This window comes from Lotus japonicus, chromosome 1, assembly GCF_012489685.1.
Source record: "Lotus japonicus ecotype B-129 chromosome 1, LjGifu_v1.2".
Classification (NCBI taxonomy): Eukaryota; Viridiplantae; Streptophyta; class Magnoliopsida; order Fabales; family Fabaceae; genus Lotus; species Lotus japonicus.
In genome coordinates this window covers 32,791,443-32,813,670 of record NC_080041.1, presented here as the reverse complement: position 1 = coordinate 32,813,670, position 22,228 = coordinate 32,791,443, and the positions used below count along the sequence as shown (strand labels likewise).

The following is a 22,228-nucleotide window of genomic DNA, read 5'->3' as shown; positions in this document are numbered from 1 at the left end:
TCAAATCAAAGACCCAAACACAAATAATAATGTTTTAGGGGTTTCCATTATGACCTTCATCCTCTTGAGTAAAAGGTTGCCAAGTTCTTAATCTCTCCTTGCTTTTGTTCCTCCATGTAATCCTTACCCTATATCTTCTTCTTCCTTTTAATGTCTTTTTTTCTCTCCCTTCTCTCTTCTTTCTCTCTCTTTCTTTTCCTTTTTTTTCTTCATAATGATGCTATATCTCTCTCTCTCTCTCTCTCTCTCTCTCTCTCTTATTTTCATTTTTTAATCTTCTCTTAATTGCATCTAAACCCTTTCTCTATACTTTCTCATATTGTACTTTCTACTAAATTTTAACTCATATCTTTCATTAAATGATTATTTATTAAACACTAAAACTCTAAAATTCTTTAAAATAATTTAGAATTAAAAATCAGGGTATTACATACTAACTGGATCTTGTGAAGGATCCATGATACGATGTCCTCCTCCACTTAGATTAGCAGATCCTCTTTCTTCGTTTTTGTTCTTCATCATTACTCAAAGAAGGTAGATCTAGAAGATAAGCTCTAGTACCATTAAAGTAAGTGTGACTCATGTGAACTGAGATAAAACTCTGATTATTATTTAACAAAATGTAACATCATACATGTATGCTATTTAGACTCGTAGTAGAGTTCATATTAAAGTAAGCTAATCCTACACCCACTTTATAATAGCTTATAATTAGTTAAAAATAACAAAATTAATTAGGAAAATTGAAAGGGGGAACCCACTAACTATAACAACTATGACTAGTCTTTGCTATGCTCTAATATTGTAGATATCGTAACCCTAACCACACCCCAACCACCTTCAACAAAGTCCTCACAAGCAGAGAAGAAAGTGGTTGTTTGCAGCGTCGCCATGTACTAGACCTCCTTCCACATTATCTAGGTCATGTCCTCCTCATTCTTCTCTTACGCCATCGCAAATTCGAAGGCATTCTTGTTGGAACTCGTGGAGGAAGCTTAGTGGGATCTCTTCCTTCCCCCATTTTGAAGGGTTATTGGATCAAAAAGCTTCCAACGAAGGTAACAAGAAGGAAAGGTGTTAAATGATTTCAAGTGTTTCTTAAGCTTATTTTAGTGGGTCTAGATCTGCATTTATAAACTTCATCTCAAAAAAATTAAATTTGAATGAATTGTCCAAGTTTTTTAAGAAGAAAAATATGGAAATAAAAAAAAAAGTAACTAGAAAGGAAGGTGTGAAATGACTTTAAGTGCTTCCTAAGCTTATTGGAGTGAGGTCTTCAGTTATAAATTTGATCTTAAAAGAATTAAATTTGAATGAATTGCACATGTTTTATTTTGAAAAGGAAAATTGGTGCATTTTCACTATATTGAGCGTATTTTACGCCATATAAATGATATTGGGATGATCTTTATCTAGTAGAAAAGTTAGGACAAAATTCTACAACTGTTATGAATAATCCAAGAGCTAAATTAGGTGTATACTCAGTGATGTTCAGCTTATAAGACAAAATTAAGATGTTGCTACAGCATGTTCATGGAGGAGATGTATTCAAGGACATGTCTAGAGTTGTAGACCACCATTTTGCTTGAAACTTGTGACATTTGAAAGATGTTGTTGATATCTACAATTATGATTTGGGGACAAAGACGTGATTCCAATGTTTGGATTGTTAAAAGACACGCTAAAATTAACAAAATAAAATAAAATTTTACAGTGAAGTCAACCATTAGTCAACTCTTTTTAGTCCCACATTGCCAAAACTTCTCACCTCTTTCTTCTTCTTCCCTTATATAAGGGAGCTTATTCTCATATTTTCGGATCATCAAAGAAAATCTGAGACAAAAGTTTAAGATTAACACTTCTTTGAACATTTCAAAAAAAAAAAAACTTATTTGAGAGTTTTGCGTGACGCAAACGAAGGGTTACTATTGTGCTGCAGGGTAATCTTAGGAGTGTTCTCTTCAAGGTATGTCTTTTTTTTTTTTATCACATTTCTCCTTTTTTTATTATTTGTGTCTTCTTTATTTCGCTATATGTTTTACTCTCTTTTTATTTCCTTAAGTACAGAGATAATTTTTTAACTCTACTCAAATGAAAAATCAAAATAAAGAGCTCGGCCCAAAATGTTACTTAACCAATTTTCCTTTCTAGAAATGGATAATTAAGAAAAATGGGCTAAGTAACATTTTGGCCCATTCTCCTATTTGTTAATATCTAGCTAACCATAGTTAAAATTTAACCATGAGTTAAAATTTAACCATAGTTAGTTGTGTTTGGGTTAAACGGTAAAAGATAGGGATACAAAAGGCCATTCTCATATGTAATTTGGGGGCAATTAGGATCTTCCCTAGCATTTTGATAGATAGAGAGGTCATTGTACATGGTGGTTGTGTCTTTTCATATTCAAATTCCAAAACTCCACTCACAGTCACAGTCTCAGGTACTCTCAAATGCTGGTTTTTCACTTCCTTCATCACTTCCCCATTGTTATCACCTTCAAAAATGCTTCCTTTTTGCTTTTGAATTGCTTGTTAGATTGGGGGTTGCTTCGAAATTTGGGGTTTCAGTTTATGCTGAGTGGAACTGCAGAAATTTTCCATTTTGAATTTCGACCGTTGTTTGTTATTTTGAAAATGCATGTGATTTCCCTGTAGATCCTAGTTTTTCAACGTTGTTCTTTGTTAGCGAGATACATGAGTTTGTCTGAATTCTTTTCTGTAGCTGTCTTTGTTCTGTTTGTGTGGGTCAAGAATTGTGTTTATCAGATGATTTGTGATTGCTATCAAGAATTGAATTCTAGGGTTTTATATATTTATTGAGATTTCTCTTTTTTTTCCTCTGGTATTGAAAGGACTTGGTGTTGTTAGTTGTTACTTTAGACTTTGATATTGTCTCCAAAGGAACGGAAAAAATGAAGGTTTGCTGTATTGAGCTGAGTTTTCAAATGGGTTGAAAATATTTTTAAAATGATTCTAGTTAGTATAATCTTTTGTATATTCATGACATTTTGCGGTTCAGTTCTGTTTTCCCCTTTTATGGTGTGTTTGGTTCAATGGAAGGGAGGGGGTGGGAGAGATTTTGATGGAGGGCAGGGGAAGAGAGGGCTTGATAGGAGAGATTTTTACTGGGGAGGGGAAGAGAGGGCATGATAGGAGAGATTTTGATGGAGGGGACGGGGGAGATTTTGATGGAGGGGACTGGGGAGGGGAAGAGAGGGCATGATAGGGGAGATTTTTATTGTTATCATGTTTGGTTAAGATGAGTGGAGTGCGGGGAAATAACTCATTTCTTGTTTGGTTTATGAGGGGAGAGGAGGGATATTGAAACAAATTTACTTCAGTTGCCCTTAGTTTTAAAAGAGTTAGTGAGCTCTCAGCCTTAGTGATCTCAGAGGGAATAGAATTGTACACATTTGTTATTCGATATGTGAGTGTGAATAGAATCCATAGAAGTATTTCATGGTAATCTATGAATAGAATTTTCTTGAATATTTGGTTTACTAGTTGCTGCATTATGGAAAATCGAATTTAACTGATGGCAATACTTGAAAATGCTGCCAACAGTTGTCATAGTTTCTGTCTTTCTTTTCTAGTGTGGAAAGAAAGAGCTTCTTAATATATGGTATGTTTTTTAAAAACAAAGAACTCTTGTAAACAAGAATCAATTTTTTATAAATTCTGAGATTTGACATTTACTAGTTTCATGTTTTGTAAATATGTTAGAATTTTGATGTTAGATATATAATAAGTTTATGCTTCAATCATATAAATGTTGGTCATATCTGTTTTGCCCCTTTTTTGGAAACATCTGTTCTTATTTGTGTCTAACGTCTCTGAATGTATCGGTTCATTAAATTTTTTAAAATTTTCCCCTTCTCTTATTTTTTTGACTGTTGGTAGGGATTGACTTGTCCAGATATTTAGAGAAAGAAAATGTAGAACTTACTGTCCATTTACTTTCCCAGACGCTTAATCTAGTTTGTCTTCACATCATTATGATTCCATGATTTTTAATTAAATTTGATTGCTTGTAGTGTTGTCAAATATCCGCCATGGCCGATTCTCATTGGAGAATTCTAGCAAGCCGCCATGGCCGATAGTCTGTCATAATCTGCCATCCAGCATCTGCCTTTGTCAAATATGTTCTGTTTTTGGCTTTCTGCCATAGTGTCATTCGCCATTAACAATACTCTTGCTTGTATAAGAAATACCGTTGCTGACTAAATTTTTTGAGTGAGAAGTTGAGTAGGGCCTCATTTGTTAAAATAATCTTGTGAAGTATGCTGTATGAACTTTATGTTTCTGGTGTTTGGAAAGCCTTTAGCATTGACAAGGAATCTCTTATGACAGAAAACATGACTGTAGTTCATGTTGGATACTTGAATTGCTGTTGAATTCTTGAATTGCTTGCACCATTGATTTATCCATTACTAGTTTGCTATATTTGTGACAGAGAACTCTGAAATGCTGGCTTACTTGTAATTGTTTATTCGCTACCTAAAGAATTTTAGGGGCATCTCTCAATGTTTTTTTGTTCTTCTTTGGGTGTGGCATGATTGAAGGTTCATTAATTCAAAGTTTTCATGTTTATAGAATCAAGCTCTAATTGTTAAATTCTTTCATGTCTTTTAGCTAGGTGACAGAGCAACATATTGAGAGTTGAGACAACTGGGAATATATGGATTGCAACAAAGATGAGGCAGCTAGGGCCAAGGAAATAGCTGAGAAGAAATTTTCTCTCAGGGAATATGCTGGTGCAAAAAAGTTTGCTCTCAAGGCTCTAAATTTGTATCCTGCACTGGAGGGTGTTCCCCAGTTTCTGTCAATTCTGAATGTTTATATCTCTGCTGAGAATAAAATAAATGGACAAATGGATTGGTATGGTATACTTGGAGTGGATCCCTTTGCTGATGAGGAGACAATTAGAAAGAAATACAGGGTATTGGCTCTCAGTCTTCACCCTGACAAAAATAGGTCTTTAGGTGCAGAGGGTGCATTTAAGCTTGTTTCAGAGGCATGGAGCTTACTATCTGATAAGGCCAAGAGACTAGCATACAACAACATCAGGAGTGTGGGTGGACTTCAGCATAATGCTCCCAACCATGTTGGGGCTCAATCAAAAGCACCCAGTTCAAATGGTTCTAATAATCCTAAGAAGAATGCAACCTCAAATGTGGGTGGACCTCAGCATAATGCTCCCAACCATGTTGGGGCTCAATCAAAAGCACCCAGTTCAAGTGGTTCTAATAATCCTAAGAAGAATGCAACCTCAGATGGGAGAACTGGAAATAATAATGCCCGGGCACCACCTTCACCCTCCATTCCTCGTCCACATAAAATGTCGGGTACCTTTTGGAGTTCCTGTAGTCGTTGCAAGGTACATTTTGAGTATCTCAGGGTTTATTTGGATCAAATTCTCCTATGTCCCAATTGTAAGGAAGCTTTTAAGGCTATAGAGAAGAGTCCGCCTCCTAATGCTGTTAAGTCATCTAATTCGGCTTCTCGGAAACATGATCAGAAGTCTCAACATCATGCTGGAAAGAATCACCCCATCAATCCGGGAAGAACTTCTGCAGTTTCTCAAGACAAGAAATCCAGCAGTTCTGCAGGCATGTCTTCTTTTAACAATACAAGCTTCCAGCGCGGTCCTCCCTCAAGAATGCCTGGTTTTGTTGGTGCAGATGGATCGTCGTCTGTTACTGCTGCAAGTAAGCAGCATTCAAGCAAGAAAAGAAAATTTGAAGGAGCTGCATCAATTACTTCGCGGGAGAAGAATCACCCCATCAATCTGGGAAGAACTTCTGCAGTTTCTCAAGACAAGAAATCCAGCAGTTCTGCAGGCATGCCTTCTTTTAACAATACAAGCTTCCAGCGTGGTCCTCCCTCAAGAATGCCTGGTTTTCTTGGTGCAGATGGATCGTCGTCTGTTACTGCTGCAAGTTTTAAGAAGCAATCAGGCGAGAAAAGAAGAAAATTTGAAGGAGCCGCATCAATTGCTGCGCGGGAGAAGAATAACATGTATAAGGCGTCTGATGGTTCTTTTAGTAACGTTGAAACCCCTATGGAGAAAATAAGGATAGATGATATTCACTTGTACAGGGCAAATCATATGACCATGCGAGATGGAGCAACCAGTTTGGGATCTGGAAAACCTAACATGGGAACAGAAAGGACTTATGGATTTCCAGGTGTAGCTATAAAGCATCACATGAGAGAGTTGTCCCTTTTTGAGACAAGGACCATGTTGATCAATAAAGCACAGTTTGAAATTCGCAAGAAACTTCAAGAATGGAGATCAGCAGCTCAAGCTAAGGCTAGAAAGAATGACAAAGGACATATAAGGCAGAAAAGCACATTTGATGAGAAAACAACTGGCCCAGAGAAGCATGGAGGCTCCAATTTTGATAGTAATAATTATATGAAATGTGATTCTATTGGTGAAAGTGTAAAGAAGAAGCAAGCATATGTTGCTATCAGTGTTCCAGATCCTGATTTTCACAACTTTGACCTGGATAGATCTGAAAATTCCTTTGAGGAGGACCAGGTTTGGGCTGCTTATGATGATGATGATGGAATGCCTCGATTTTATGCTAGAATTCACAAGGTGATCTCCGCGAAGCCGTTTAGAATACAGATCAGTTGGCTTAACTCTCGAAGCAACAGTGAATTGGGCCCAATGAACTGGGTAGGTTCTGGTTTTTACAAAACTTGTGGGGATTTCAGGCTTGGCAGGCATGAGATAACTGAATCATTAAATTCATTTTCACACAAGGTAAGGTGGACAAAAGGCAGAGGAGTTTTTCGCATCTTTCCCGGAAAGGGGGAAATCTGGGCACTCTATAAGAACTGGTCTCTTGATTGGAATGAAAACACTCCGGATGAAGTGGTACACAAGTATGATATGGTGGAGGTGCTTCAAGATTTCAGTGAGGAGGAAGGTGTTTTAGTTGCTCCACTTGTTAAGGTTAACGGTTTCAAGACGGTGTTTCGCAGGCACAGCCATGGTCAGGTAAGGAAAATTCCTAAAGTGGAGATGTTCTGCTTCTCTCATCAGGTTCCGAGTTATTCGCTGACAGGACAAGAATCTCATAATGCTCCGAAGGGCTGTCGAGAGTTGGATCCAGCAGCCACTCCTTTGGACCTCCTTCAGGCAACAACAGAAGCTGATGAAGCATTGGATAATGTTGGGAAATCGAAGGAAGACAAAATGCCCAGTTCATCTGAAAAATGTGTTTGTTAAGGGTAGTATGCTTCAAAACCTAGTACAGAAGATATATTTTAGATGAGGATGGTAGACAGAAAAAGGATGATAGATGATACCTAAAGTATAGAAAAGTAATGTGACTGATGATGCAAAATGCAAATAGGCTTAAGACATTAATTTCAAGATTGATGAAGATATACTTTCATAGGTTACTATTGATTTTGTAAGCCTGACCATAGTTTTTTTTGGTGCCATAATTGATTGGGTTCACAGCATTTGGATTTTGCTATATAATTTTGAGACTCGTTATTCATATAGGTATGTATACTTGAATGCAATGTGAATGAATTCTCATCTTAACTTTTTATCTTAATGTGGTTGCTAACATCAAATTCAAACATCACTTAGATGAATAGACTATATTGCAATTTATCTGTTGGCCTGGTGCTTTTGCTTTTCCAGTATATTTGGGTCAGATTCAATGTTTACATGCTGATATGTGTTCAATGCAATGATTCTGTTATCAGCTTAACGTTGCACTTTAAATTATATTTATTTCAACTATAAGTTCTTGTATAGGTTTTAAGATACACGAGTTTGTGATAAATGCAATTTATGACATATGGGGAGATGCATTACTTTTCTATGGTTTTTACATTTTGAATTGAAGGGAAAACCCAAATAAAAACGATTTAGTGATGTTTAGTTGATAAATGACAAAATCTGATATTTAACCAATCATCACGTAGATTACAATGTTTTAAGACGTGGGTTTCATGTCATTTGCTAAAACTAAATATTTTTTTCTCTCACAAAACAGTATTTTCATAACCTGTTTTTTCTTCATATTTGTTTAGCATGTGGTTTTTTAAAACAAATCCATTAATGGGCTTAAATGAAACTAATAATTGTATGTATTTGAGTTTATGCATAGTTTATTTTTTTTTCTACGTCGGAAAAATAAATTGCATCATTCAGGAATTGATCCTTAGACCTTCCCCTCCTCAACTCATATGTCGTCAGCTCTTATCACTTTCATTCGGTGATTTTTTTATTTATTTATTCGTAAATTATATTTAATAATATTTTTATATGTATTAAATATTTTTTTTCGATTTTAGTTCATTGTTGGAATAAAGTTGCAAAAATATCACTACAATCAGAGGAAATCGTGGTACTAGTTCTCGCGAGTAGGAGCATCGGTCAATATGCCATATGTCAACAATGATATACTCACACCTCATTTTTTTTCTTTACTTCATTTCCGCTTATTTTTATTTCTATCACTCTCCTCTTATCATCTATCACATATTATACTTTCTCTCTCATACTTTTTCTTTTCTTTATATCTCTCTCCTCCCCCACCTCTTTTCACCTCGATTTTTAGGTGTGAAAGAATAATTATTCTGTCACATGTCGAGCAAAATTGATGTAACACCCGTGTATTAAAATTTTAATGACTTGGCATTTGAGGTGATTTTTAATAGAGTTATGATTCATTTACACTTTCACTTTATTTACACCTCAGTTTTTATTTATCTTTCTTTTTTCCTTTAATCATATGACTCGTCATCTTTTTCTTTCTCTTTCTTTTCTTCATATATTTCTCATCTCTCCACTCCATTTACACTTTAAATAGTTTGTTAACAAAACTTTATCCTTTTAATACTTACACATCACGTTAATTTATCTTAATCTCTCTTCATCTACGAATGATAGCTCAAGTGGGGACATATGGGTTAGGTGGGGGCGGTTAAGGGATCGAGGTCCAGAAATCAATCCTTAGAGGATTCAATTTATCTTTCCGATGTAAAAAAAAATCTTAATCTCTCTTCCCCCAATTCCACATTCATCATCTTCTCCTTCCCAACCTCCTCCATCACCACTCACCTTCATCATCAACTTCTCCCACCCCCCCGCCCCTCCATAACCATCAACCATCCACCTTCACCATCTTCTCCTCCTCAGCCCTCACCATAACCAGAAGTAAAAATAAACCCATACGTATAAACTAGTACCGGATGCAACTTTATGCTCCGTCAAAAGCAAAACTAATATTTAGCTTTAGATAAAGTTAATCTAATTTTCTTTTAGCATGTAAAAATAAAAATGTGAAACTGTTTTAGGAAGCATTTGGTTTGGTAAACAAGTTGGAACAAAACATATTAGTTATGTTATGTGATTGTTATATTTTTTAAGATGGAATAAAATAGGATATAGGAGTCCTCGAACAACGGTATAATTTGATATTGTGAAAAAATGTGGAACTGAGAATACCAAACGAAACACTCAAAAATTTTACATAAAAGTACTCCTATTTATATTTGAAATATTTTAGTTATATAATAATATAAAAAATTAAGATTCTTCACAAAATTATTATGTGTTTAATTATATTAACAATTAAAAGTTATGCATGTTTGTAACAAACTAGCAATTTTTTTATAAAATTAGAGCTAATATATAATCAATTTGGAAAAAGAATATTAAAGTAAAAATTGTTAGCATTTTGTAGCCATTTAGTTAGACTGACATAAACGATGATAATTATATTGTTACGACGAGTTATAAGTTTGCTGTCAAATATCTAGGTCCAAATATTGAAGCTTTCTTTTAGTGTAAATCCCAAATCAAATCCAGTATGAGCAAGATTACGAAAGTCACTAGCACAAAAAAAACTTCATCCATTATGCAAAATGTTCATTAAGACTTTAGCCCCATTTTAAATAGCTTATTTGAGCTTATATAATAGCATAAGCGCTTGTGCAAGTGTTTGGGTAAGCAAAAGCTTATGGCCTACCATATGCTGTTTTGAGCTTATTTTCATAAGCTACTCAAGATAGCTTATGAAAAAGATCGTATACTTATATACAACTTATTTTCAATTTATTTCAATAAATTTTTTCAAATAGCATATAAATAAGTGCTTATGTCATAAGCGCTTATGGTAACTCCAACTAGTGCAAGTCTCATTAGAACGCAAAAACTAAAATAAGTTTACCATTCATTAATATGGTTTCTATAGTTTATCTATGCGTCACCATTCTTGATACTTGTTCCCCAAGAGACTCACTCATAAGAAATTCAAAAATCATATTTAAACGGGGAAGATTGAGAGCCTGGAGATAAAACAACTAAGTTAGTACCTTAGCAAGAGATCTCCAAGTGCTTTCTTTGTGTGCTAATGTTATGCTAACTTTAAACTCTAGTAATATTGGAAATGGCAAGCTTAAGTGCAGTACACCCATAGAAAAACCCAATAAAATAATGCAACAAACTCTGATGAGTCTCCCCAAAATGACCGGCACTAAAATGTTATTTCTTGGTTGGGCTTGGAGCTGTAAGCCTCGTGAGAATATAGCAGTCTGGTGGCGTGATGTTTGTGTAATAGTTCTGGATTGTTTCTGTAATTTCGAAGCCGAATTTCTTGTAAAAGTTTATGGCATCTTCATTGTTTGTCTGCACATGCAAGTAAACCTCAGAAATGTTTTGCTTGGAGCAGAGATCAAGAACATGATTCAACAGTTTTGTTCCTGCATAAACCCCAAGATTCATATCAGAAAACCTGTGCCTATCAACTTTATAAAAAGCATGGTACATGATTTAAAGGAAGTAACAGATTTTGAAAATGACTGTAATGCTCTTCATAGGAAGCTTGCACCTTAACAGGCTCTTAACCTGTATTTGTCACACAGTGGCGAGTATGCAGCTAAGAGTCATAACTAGATGATAAATTTCTTTCTTACCAATACCAAGTCCACGGTAAGGTGCCAAAACCCCTAAAGTCATGATGTAAATCCGAACTTGCCCCCCACCTTCCTTCTTCTCAAGCCGGCACGCAATTGCCCCAACACAAATGTCACTGTAGTAAGCTGAAAGAAAGCATCACAACCAATCTAAGGGTTACTATTGTATTTCAATGATGAATGTGAACTTGCATGCAACATGAATAATGTTGTTGAATATCTATTAAGATTTAGTTTATTATGAGTCTTATCTCATGGAGATATAGTTAAGATTTGTTTATCTATTTTAGATTAGTATCTATTTAAATAGAGATGATATCTATTTAAATAGAGATAGGTTTAGATAGATTTAGTTTGTTTTAATCTCTTTGTTAGTCTATATATATTGTAGTCTAGTCAAGTATTATGAATGAAATACACATAAATATTTTTCATCAAATTCAAGTTGGTATCAGAGCCTCTGGTTGTTGTCCTTGTTTGTTGGGTTGGAATGTGTGATTTCAGATGCTGAATTTTCGGTGTGGAAACCACAAAAAGATCCTTACATCTGTGGTGATTTCTCAAAATCAGTTTTTCATAATTCATGTGAAGTATTCACACAGAGTAAGCGGTGAAGGGCAATTTCAAGTCTCTACAATTTCTGATTACCGCATTGCATTGTGTGCTCCGTTTGTGTGTGAATTTCTCTCTCCGGCAGCAGCGATTTCTCGAGTTAATTATATTTGTTACAAGCTATGCATATGATATATATGCTCTAGCTTGAGGGGAAGTGTTGTGTGAATTTCTCTCTCCGGCAGCAGCGGCTTCTCGAGTTAATACTATTTGTTAGAAGCTATGCATATGATATATATGATCTAGCTTGAGGGGAAGTGTTAGATATTGTTAAATATCTTAGAGACTACAGTCAGCCGCCGCCGCCGGATAGAGAAATTCACACAACACCTCCCCCGTGAGCCCCCTCATGGTGACTTTCCAAATCTCTTGGGTTTATTTTTCGTACTTTGCTTCCGCTTGTTAGTTCTAGCCGTTTTCTTACGGCCTCGTTTCTTCCTGATTATGGTCCCCTTTGTATTGGAACCCTAGTAATGTTCAACCACTATCAAATCAACGTCCTTCCACGTGCTGCCTTCCCAGCCGTCGTTCGTGACGCTGCTTCCACAGAAAGGTTCGCCATGTTCTCTTGGTTCTTGCGTTCTTGTCAGCCACAGTCACGGTGATTTGGTCTATTTCACCGCCGTTTTCAATTTTTCATAGATTCAGAGTACTGTTAGATGTTTTTGGAGCCCCTTGCTCTTTATCGTGTGATTTCAGGTTATCTCTTTTGTTACTTCTGCTAATAAAATTGAAGAAAAAGTTGGAGAAGGAAAATATTCTAGTTATTCCCTTGATGAAGTTGCCGCAATGATATGCAGCACCATATCACTGTATGGAGTTAAGGTTACTAACGTTTTTCAAGATCTAGAAGAATCAAATTTCCTCCGACCCTACATGAGTAAAGCCATTGAAGATATATTTAAAGCATGTGTGGCTTTGGAATTGAAAGAAGCTGCGTCTCAGATTTCTGTTTCTGCACTCTGATTACTGCAATCAGAGATTATAAGGATTTATGTTCTTGGAGCCTCTTGCTCTTGTACGTTTGTTCGTCTTGCTTGGTGGTATTTTTCTGCTCTTATTTGAGCCTCTGGTTGTTGTCCTTGTTTGTTGGGTTGGAATGTGTGATTTCAGATGCTGAATTTTCGGTGTGGAAACCACAAAAAGATCCTTACATCTGTGGTGATTTCTCAAAATCAGTTTTTCATAATTCATGTGAAGTATTCACACAGAGTAAGCGGTGAAGGGCAATTTCAAGTCTCTACAATTTCTGATTACCGCATTGCATTGTGTGCTCCGTTTGTGTGTGAATTTCTCTCTCCGGCAGCAGCGATTTCTCGAGTTAATTATATTTGTTACAAGCTATGCATATGATATATATGCTCTAGCTTGAGGGGAAGTGTTGTGTGAATTTCTCTCTCCGGCAGCAGCGGCTTCTCGAGTTAATACTATTTGTTAGAAGCTATGCATATGATATATATGATCTAGCTTGAGGGAAAGTGTTAGATATTGTTAAATATCTTAGAGACTACAGTCAGCCGCCGCCGCCGGATTCCAAGCCACGCGCCTCCCATCTCTCTGCGTGTGAAGTCCACGCGTCGCTATCTCCGCTGCTTTGTTCTCGCTGGTCCTCTTTGTGTATCAGCCAGGTTTGGTTTTAAGGATCCTCTGTTTTGACGTGTGTTGTGCCATCTCTCATTGTTGGCCAAGTTTGGTTTGGTTTGGTTTGGTTTTGGAGGTGACAGTGTCACCTTCGTTTGTTTTGTCTCGATTGTTTGGTTTTCTGGTTTTAGGGCTTCAGCTGCGAGTTGCGCTGACCCACTCTCTAGTTGAGAGTTATTGGTTTTGGTTTTAGGGCTTCAGCTACGAGTTGCGCTGGCCCACTCTCTAATGTTTGAGAGTTGTCTGTGTCAAAGTTGACACCATTGTTTGTCTTAGAAGCCATCAATCGATCGACCTCAAGTATGTTTTATTTCTGTGTGGTTGTTGTTGGTGAGTTGTTGCTTCAACCTTGTTTTGTTTCGGGCGTATTGTTGCTGGTTTTTCGCCCTTGTTTGCTGGCTCAGCTACCCTACGACACTCCAAAAGAATTGGTTTTTGTCTTGCATCAAATTTCAGCCAGATCAAGTATGAGAAGTTGTCTTTTGCCGCCATGGATTTACTAGAAGTTTGAAAGGTTGTTCAATTCAGAGATTCGCCAAGACTGTCATTATTAAGGGATATCTATTAAGATAATTTTCTTCTTGGGTTAGATTTTGTTACAAGCTTAAAGCTAAGTAAGTTTTAGCTTGAGAGGGAGTGTTGAATATCTATTAAGATTTAGTTTATTATGAGTCTTATCTCATGGAGATATAGTTAAGATTTGTTTATCTATTTTAGATTAGTATCTATTTAAATAGAGATGATATCTATTTAAATAGAGATAGGTTTAGATAGATTTAGTTTGTTTTAATCTCTTTGTTAGTCTATATATATTGTAGTCTAGTCAAGTATTATGAATGAAATACACATAAATATTTTTCATCAAATTCAAGTAATGTTATTAAATATACACTCTACAAGTCCTTGTACACCCATCCCACTTTTATGCATAAACCATACTATGGTACTAGCGCAGAGATATCAAACAAGTTCGCTAGATTAAGGTAAAGCTTGCATCTCGATCTCGGCCACGTCAAAAAAATTCAGAACTGAAAAATGTAATACTATGATAAAATATTGAAGATTTGCCATGAATTCCAATTAAGTGTGAACTTTTTTTAGAATGCAGTTGAGCAGATAAAAGAAGAAATGCTATCAGAAGTGAAGAAGAATTTCAAATCAAAGAGGGGGGGGGGGATCCTTAAATCAAGCAGAAAAAGATAAAATTCAAAAATCCGCATCTACCAAGGAAACTGACAGAACTATCCTATGTTATCATATATTCTTGTCCAAACTCTTAAAAGGGGTGCTTATTTCATGCTGTTAGGGGACAAGAGTGGGGAAGTGTAAATCTAAATAACAATAGAGGATATTGCAAAAGGTAGCACATACGAATTCTGAAATACACAAGAAATTCAAATTATTTACAGAAGAAAATCAAGTGCAAATTGAAGTAATCAATAATAAAAAAAACATATGAACCAAAATTTGAAGGGTTTTGCTATCTATTACTTGAGTGCTAGAGCACTTTACTTTTGGCCAACGGATAAAATATTTTTTTAGGATTAAAAAATAATCACTCTCCAAGGATTAGAGTTCACACGTAAAGGGACAACATTGTAAATTGTAGTTGTAACTTGTAAGCAATGATTAATAGCAGTACACAAATTTAAAACATCTTCAGATGAAAGAAAATACTAATTGTGAATTATATTAACCAAGCAACAGAGAAAATTTTGACCTCATTTTAATATTGGTAGGAAGCTATGGGCAATCTGAACAGGAAACCAAGTATGGCTTACAGAAAACCTCGAAGGAAATACAAATAAAATGAAACAAAGAACAATTCATAGTATGTTTTAGCATCAGTTAAAAGGACCAATCTATCAAATATATCCTCTGGCTATTAGCCCATAGAATCTGAATATGAATATTGAAACATGCAAGATAAAATAAATAGGAAGGGAGAAAGAAGCAATTAATGATTGAATGTACCTAGTTTAGTGAATTCGCCAGAAGCAAGTGCATCCGCATAGTATTTGTCATTGTAACGAACAGGGAAAAGAGCAATATTGAGCTTCTTGAGCTGCATAAGGTTCTTGTCCCTCACTCCATCAAGTGAAATTGAGACTTCACGGCCAACTCCCATTCTATTTTTTTCTATCAAAAAGAAACAAATTCAATTATAATAATGAGATGAAATGTTAGCAAAGGGGAAGGAATATATGTTTGATTTCAGGCATGGAAGTCAGCCAGGTTAGGCTTTGCTTATACAGGCCAGGCCTGATGTACAAATTAAATGCCCAAGTCTGGAGTATCAATGATAGCCCTTTTTTAGGCCTGACCTAGTATTTTTATAAGCCCGGTTTGGCCTCTTAGCCATTTAAAGGCCTATTTCATATTAAGGCCATTAAATAGGCCAACTAGCCTATCTCTAAACAGGTTGAAAGGCTAACAGTCTACATCAACAGACCCTTACCAAGAGGCCTATATAGGCCATCACTGTGGCACTACCTAAAGTCATAGCATATTTTTATGAAAAGCAGAACCTAGTGCATATTGGTTATCGACACTTTTGTGGATACATTTTAGTTGTTTGCTTAGTTATTGCCAACCCTATAAAAGATTTCTGTATAAGAATTCGAGTTGTCAACAAAACATTTATAGCAAGCAATGATAAAGTACTGAAGATACTACTAATGATGACAATTCTAATCCATACTAAAGTAAATTTAGTTCAGTTTAGCCTCCAGTTGCTAGATAGAGAAATGCATTCCTTATACATTGTAAAAACTAAGGGAAACGAGAAAGAGAAGTGCATTCCTTATACATTGTGACTCAAGCTACTAATACTATACTCGGACCAGCTATGATCTTGAGGGTCGTCAGTTGCAAATCAATTAAGGAGCTCAAGCAATTTGGTTAAGCTTTCCTTGCTGGAACCATTAGAGTTAGTGTAGTTCTAAAAAAGCAATTTGGCCTCTGCGACTCTAAGTTAGTGTTAACTTTGTGGATGCAAAGCTTTCAAAACTTAGAATGGGCTTTTGGATGCTAACATTTAGTGTGAGATTTTCCGACGCTAAAGTTACCAGATTGAATATTGAAGAGGCTGCTGCACTAATTTATACCTTTTTGTTTTTAAATTTCTAGAGGGGTTTTAATTTGGTTTTTGACCAAGAATCCTCACAACTAGAGCTGTAAGATTAGCGGTAGAACTAAGGTTCCTGTTTTTATGTAGGCTAATTTAGCATTCTTTCTATATAAATATGTTATGTGCTTGTGAATATAACATTTATGACTATCATTAGTAACCCAGCTCTTAGCAGCAGTTTATCATTACTGTTTTTGCACCTCCTCTGCAATTTCATGCTTCTAGGCTTATTGCATGAAAAGTAACATTATTTATATCTATCATATCTAAGTAAATATACTAGATAAAATCAAGAATGAACGTATTGGAAGAAAAGCAAGACCTTTAAAAAAGATGATAAATTGCACTTAATGTGATTTGAATAGGTAAGAAGATTAATTCGAAGTGAAAAGTCCTAATAAGAAAAATGCATCGAATAAAAAATAAATAAATCATATAAAAAGTAAACCAATACTTAAAAGAGAAACCAAGAATTGAGATCATCGACTAAGACTTTGTTCCAAATGGACTATCTAAATGGACTTCTTGAAGACTTGATTCATTACGAATACAATCACAGATCATTTAACCCAAATAATTAGCCTTCTAGTTCTAGAGTCCAGACTATTAGTATTCTCTGTGACAAGCACCTTAAGGACATTCATATTACCCAGTTCTTGGTCTGATAGTCTCATAGTGAGGACTTGTAGATTGCACTGGGTTTGTTCTGTTTGGAATTTTTATATAAGGCAATGGCTCATTCAAGATATCTTTAAATGCCGGAAGGATTGTGATCTCATAACCTCATTATAAATTTAATTTTCTCTGCATTATGGATCTACAGTGTGGTTTTGTACCACAAAACAAAAGAACTCACATTCTAATGCAGCCTTTTATTGAAGCTCGAAATTAATATAGGCTATAAGGCTATAAATATCAATATCAGCATATCAGACCAGAGAAGTAACATAGTAGACGCGAGAGTATTGTAGACTTGTAGTCATCATCCTCAATTAAAGAGTAATTGAGATGAAAAAAATAAAAAAAAAAAGAAGAACACGAACAACAGGGATGGAGAAAGATGAAAAGAACAGGGGAGTTTGCTTACCCAAAAGAAGAACACGAACAGGGATGGAGAAAGAAGGAGACGCGGCGCAGCGGCGGCGGCCCGCACCCTTGGACGGCGGCGAGAGTGGACAGGGAGACGCGAGAGAGGAAGAGGAGACGCGAGAGTAGAACACGGTCTCGAAAGGTATGAAATTAGGTTTAGGAAATTTTATAAATTAGGGATTTTTAATTATAAAAAAAAAAAAAAAAAACCTTGACTTGGTGACTCGGTCATGACTCGCGAGTCTACCGAGTCAGACCGAGTCTTGCCAGAAAACGAGTCTGGCAACGAGTCCACCCGTTTTCCCTATGCAGACTCGCGAGTCTACCGAGTCAGCGAGTTAACTCGCGAGTCTGACAACATTGGTTGAAGGACTCCATGACTATTAGACTATTGCTGATTAAAGCCTAATGCTGGTTGTCTACTACTCAAATTAAATTTCTATCAATTTTCATCAGAAAATGAAAATGGTTTCAATGTGTGATAAATGTTGTGCAATTCGAAAGCCCACCCCAAACTCAACTACGCGTAGCTACTCAGTAAAAGCACCCACAAAATTGTAAACTTTTTACACTATGAGACCCCCATGCTAGCCTACTACAGTATCATGAAAACATCTTCATCAGAAGAAAAAAAATTCACAGAAGAGTAAAAGTTCATAGTTTTTTTTTGGCATACATCTCCAACTTCAACGAATGAGGGAAAATCTAAAACCCTAATGTTGTATTGTTATGCAGGGTCGAATGAATCGGTGGCGGGTATAAGAGAGAATGACTTACAGTGATTGAATGAAGTGCTGGGAATTCAGAGAGGAAGACTTGGTTTCCGTTGACGTGGTTTCTGAGCTCCTCTACCGGTTGAGCTCGAGCCTCAGCTTGACCCTTTCACGATTGCAAGTTTGTTGAGGAGGAAAAGGGAGAGGGAACTTGTGGGAAACCTCAGAGTCACGATTGCGAGTTGATGAGAAAAGGTTGAAACCTAGACTCCATACTCCATAGTAAGGGAAGGGGGAGAATGGAATAGGAGATTTAAAATTAGGGTTGGAATGGGCAAGGGACAATTTTACATTTAAAATTAGGGTTGGGCCATTTGGATTTGGAATATTAGTGTGGGTGAAGCCTAGGTGATTTTAGGTAGCGTTTGATAGATATGTCAGGTGAGGGTCGCAACAAAACAAATGGATTTCGATATGTGTTTGTTATGGTTTTAAGATTGAATTGAGCGGTACATAAAACCTTTGAAACGGTAGACTCTAGTTTTGTGGAAAATGTTGAAATGGAAAAGAACGAAACAAAGATACTCTAATAAAATATTTTAGACCAACAAAATTAGCCCTACAATTATTTGTTTATCTTTCTTATCACACTTCACTCTTCTATTTCTCGTGGAGCTATATCTCTCATCTTTGGAACATTCAACATCACATCTCTTCACTCCCATCCATTTATTGTCCGAGGCAAGTTTTATTGTTTGCAAACATCTATTCGCCCTTCATCAATGATAGGTTTCTTCTTTTTTTATACGCTCATGACTTCCTTCTTTGCTAGCATGAATATGCCCTAAAACAAAACAAAAATCAAGGCATTTAAATCTGTTTAGCGTTACAAAATAATAATAACAAAATAAGATTAGTAATATTAATTTGGCAGAGACTATTTGCGCCCCCTTTTTTGCTAAGTCCGTCATCCCCAAACACGCGAAAAGACTAAAATACCCTTCAGTAATTTAAATTTAAAAAAAAAAAAAACTACCTTATCTCTACAAACCCTCCCCCCTCTTTCAACCGTATACCATCTTCCTCTCCCACCCAATTTCAAAAGTTTCAACCCTCACAAAATCAAGTCTCTCAAACCCACAACCAAGTCAAGAAGAGGAAGAGAAAGGAGGACAACCAGTAAGAAGAAGAAGTAAGAAGAAGAAGTTGAAGTAGAAGAGGAAGAAGGAGACCAAGTCAAGAAGGAGTAACCCACAAAATACAACAACAACCCATAACCCACAAGAAGAACAACAATGTAAGTTATTTCTTACAAGTTTTCGAGGCTTAGGTTGTATTTCGTGTTAAATTTCAGTCCCTCGATTTGATTCTGCAATGGGAGGAGGTTTCGTGACTTTCCCGCACTCTAAACCGCGGACAGGTTTTATGGCTACCGCATGTTTAAGTGCGGTACGCCTGTCAAATCTTTTATACCTACCGCATGTTTAAGTGCGGTACGCCTGTCAAATCTTTTATACCTACCGCAAGTTTAAGTGCGGTTAGCCTGTCAAATCTTTTATACCTACCGCAAGTTTAAGTGCGGTTAGCCTGTCAATTTTTTTTTAATTCTCTCTGAATTTTCTCTGAATGTTTATAAATTATTTTTTATGTTAGCAAACTGTTGTTTATGTTAATAAACTGTTGTTTATGTTAATAAATTGTTGTGCATGAGTATTAATTTTTGTATTTTTAATTTTCAGGCCTCCTAGGAAAACTGCCCGTGTTGTTGGTCCTTCTACTGAACCTACTGCTCCACGGGATCGTAGCTCCACTCATGCTTCTAACCGCAAACGGTCAGAAGATGCTAATAGAGGAAGGGGTAGAGGAAGGGGTCGAGGAAGGGGTAGAGGAAGGGGTAGGAATGCTGAACAAGAGCCTGCTGTACATGATCAGCAGGATGATGAGATTATGGCTGATCAGCCGGATGATGACACTGAGGCGGAGGAGGAGACTAGTGGTGAGGAGGAGACTAGTGGTGAGGAGGAGGCTGAGGAGGATGTCGGTGCTGACCTCGAGGCGGAGTTTGATGAGGAGTCTGGTGATGAGGACGATGAGAACAGGTTGTGGTATGAGGGAGGTCCGTTTGACCTTTGCTTGTTGACTAAGTATGGCGAACATATAGCTCGTGACATATGGAGGTCATACAAGCGGCCAAATTATGAGACTAGAGGTGTGCTCAAGACCTATAATCATGGGAGGATGTGTCATCCTGTAGTCCATCATGCTCGGTACATAAGGGGTGCGGTGCATAATGCAGGTTTGCGGTGGGTGATGAAATGCACAAGCCCGAGTGTTGACCAGAGCATTATTTCTGCTTTTGTTGAGCGATGGCATCCTGAGACGTCATCTTTCCACTTACCCTGGGGGGAAATGACGATCACACTTGAAGATGTCTCAGCATTACTCCACTTGCCCGTAGAGGGTGAGTTCTTCTCCTTTGGTAACCCGACTAGGGAAGAGGCGGCTCCTGCGGTTGCTCAGTTACTTGATGTGGACATTGAGCTTGTGATGGAGGAGTTTGATGCTTGTAGGGGTCCATCTCTTCGCTTTAGCTTTCTCCAAGCTATTGTGGAGAAACACGTAGAGGCCAACAATGAAGTTCCTGCATGCCGAGCTTATATGCTGCGGTTGATTGGCATGACCCTTTTCTGTGACAAGAGCAACACATATATTGGTGCTGTGTATTTGTCTCTGTTTGAAGATGTTGAGAATGCATCAAGGTGGAATTGGGGAGCTGCCACTTTGGCTTACTTGTATGGTCAGCTCGGGGAGGCCAGTAGGAATGGTGCTAAGTCTGTTGCTGGTTATTTATCTCTTCTGCAGGTATTGTTATTTCTTTCTAATTATTGTTAAAACGTTTGTTGTTAAATAATTAGCATCATACTTTGGCATTTTCTCTTTTGCAGTCATGGGTGTTTGCCCACTTCCCCGGATCAGTGTTTGAGCGCAGGGACAACCCTGCCTACACACCAGACAGGCCTGTTGCACTAACTTGGGAGGCGCTTCGAGGGACTACTGAGGTTGCGCAGAAGAGGATGAACCTGGATACGTTTCCGGCCAGTTCTGTGATTTGGAGACCTTATGTAGAGCACTATGATCACTGGCCCTTCCCTCAGGTTGCCTTGTATAGGGGATTTATCAGGCATGCCGGGATGATATTCCCATACCTCCCAGATCGAGTCATCAGGCAGTTTGGCCGGATCCAGTATGTGCCAGATCCCCCACCATCGTCAGTTACGTGCCGGGAGTGTGATCGTCGATTTGCGCACTGGAATGATCACATTTGCCATCTGTCGGAAGAAGCTGCTTTCCCTTTTCAGACCACTGGCGAATACACTCCTTGGTATATCAAGGTCTCACACCCTTACATGGTCCCAGATGAGTACAAAGGCGACCGCTTCGCATTTCTAGAGGTACTGACACTTGTTTTTGCCATGTGGCTTACATTACGATTATGTGTATGCCTATGTGTATATTGACCTTATTTATTGTCATTTCAGAACCAGTTTGCGGAGCTTGCGTTGTACTCTGGCATTGCGGTTGATCCGACGACAGATGGATCGCCCCCGCCGGGTTCACCGATGTGGGATGTGGTGCACAATATGCATACCATCATCGAGGGAGCAGTGCACGGGAGGGGAAGAAAGATTAGGGGACGGGACTCGGGAGCTGGGCCTTCAAATTCTGGGCGTTAGATTTAGGGACCTTTGTACTTTTATTTTGTTGGATAATGATGTTGTTTAATGTTGTTTAATTTCGGGTCTTTTGTTATGTGTTTTGTTGGATAAAGCATCTATGTGTGTTTGTTGGATAATTTCGGATCTTCTGTTATGTTTAGTTGGATAGTGCAACTATGTGTTTGTTGGATAATTTCAGATATTTTGTTATGTGTTGTTGGATAATTTGTTTAGCATCATACATTCATGTTATCACTGGCCCAAATGTTATGGTTAGAAATATAGTGAGATACATTGGTTCTATTAATGGGGAATGGTTATATGAACCAAAATTGGGAATGGTTATATGAACCAAAAGTTTTCTGCCAAAAAATCACC

At 37.2% G+C, this 22,228-nt stretch overlaps 3 protein-coding genes across 4 annotated transcripts; 2 read left to right on the top strand and 1 right to left on the bottom strand.

Moving 5' to 3' along the window:
• The first annotated feature begins 2,332 nt into the window (after positions 1 to 2,332).
• On the top strand, positions 2,333 to 7,595 carry LOC130734444 (uncharacterized). Of its 2 annotated transcripts, none has more exons than XM_057586875.1 (2): positions 2,333 to 2,440; positions 4,632 to 7,595. In XM_057586875.1, the coding sequence occupies exon 2, from the start codon at positions 4,678 to 4,680 to the stop codon at positions 7,237 to 7,239; it is 2,562 nt and encodes an 853-aa protein (XP_057442858.1). In that variant the 5' UTR covers positions 2,333 to 2,440; positions 4,632 to 4,677; the 3' UTR covers positions 7,240 to 7,595. The 2 variants fall into 2 exon arrangements, with proteins under 2 accessions (XP_057442858.1, XP_057442859.1); XM_057586876.1 differs by having other exon boundaries at positions 2,342 to 2,440; positions 4,636 to 7,595.
• Positions 7,596 to 10,279: 2,684 nt separating this feature from the next.
• Positions 10,280 to 17,576, bottom strand: LOC130734443 (uncharacterized). The gene is made up of 4 exons (XM_057586874.1): positions 17,420 to 17,576; positions 15,177 to 15,341; positions 10,950 to 11,075; positions 10,280 to 10,736 (listed from the first exon to the last, which is right to left on the bottom strand). Exons 2-4 carry the CDS (start codon positions 15,328 to 15,330, stop codon positions 10,519 to 10,521), a joined length of 498 nt encoding a protein of 165 aa, XP_057442857.1. The 5' UTR covers positions 15,331 to 15,341; positions 17,420 to 17,576; the 3' UTR covers positions 10,280 to 10,518.
• A 2,444-nt stretch (positions 17,577 to 20,020) lies between these two features.
• Positions 20,021 to 21,999, top strand: LOC130734442 (protein MAIN-LIKE 1-like). The gene is made up of 3 exons (XM_057586873.1): positions 20,021 to 20,996; positions 21,080 to 21,586; positions 21,674 to 21,999. The coding sequence occupies exons 1-3, from the start codon at positions 20,082 to 20,084 to the stop codon at positions 21,866 to 21,868; spliced, it is 1,617 nt and encodes a 538-aa protein (XP_057442856.1). The 5' UTR covers positions 20,021 to 20,081; the 3' UTR covers positions 21,869 to 21,999.
• Positions 22,000 to 22,228: the final 229 nt, after the last annotated feature.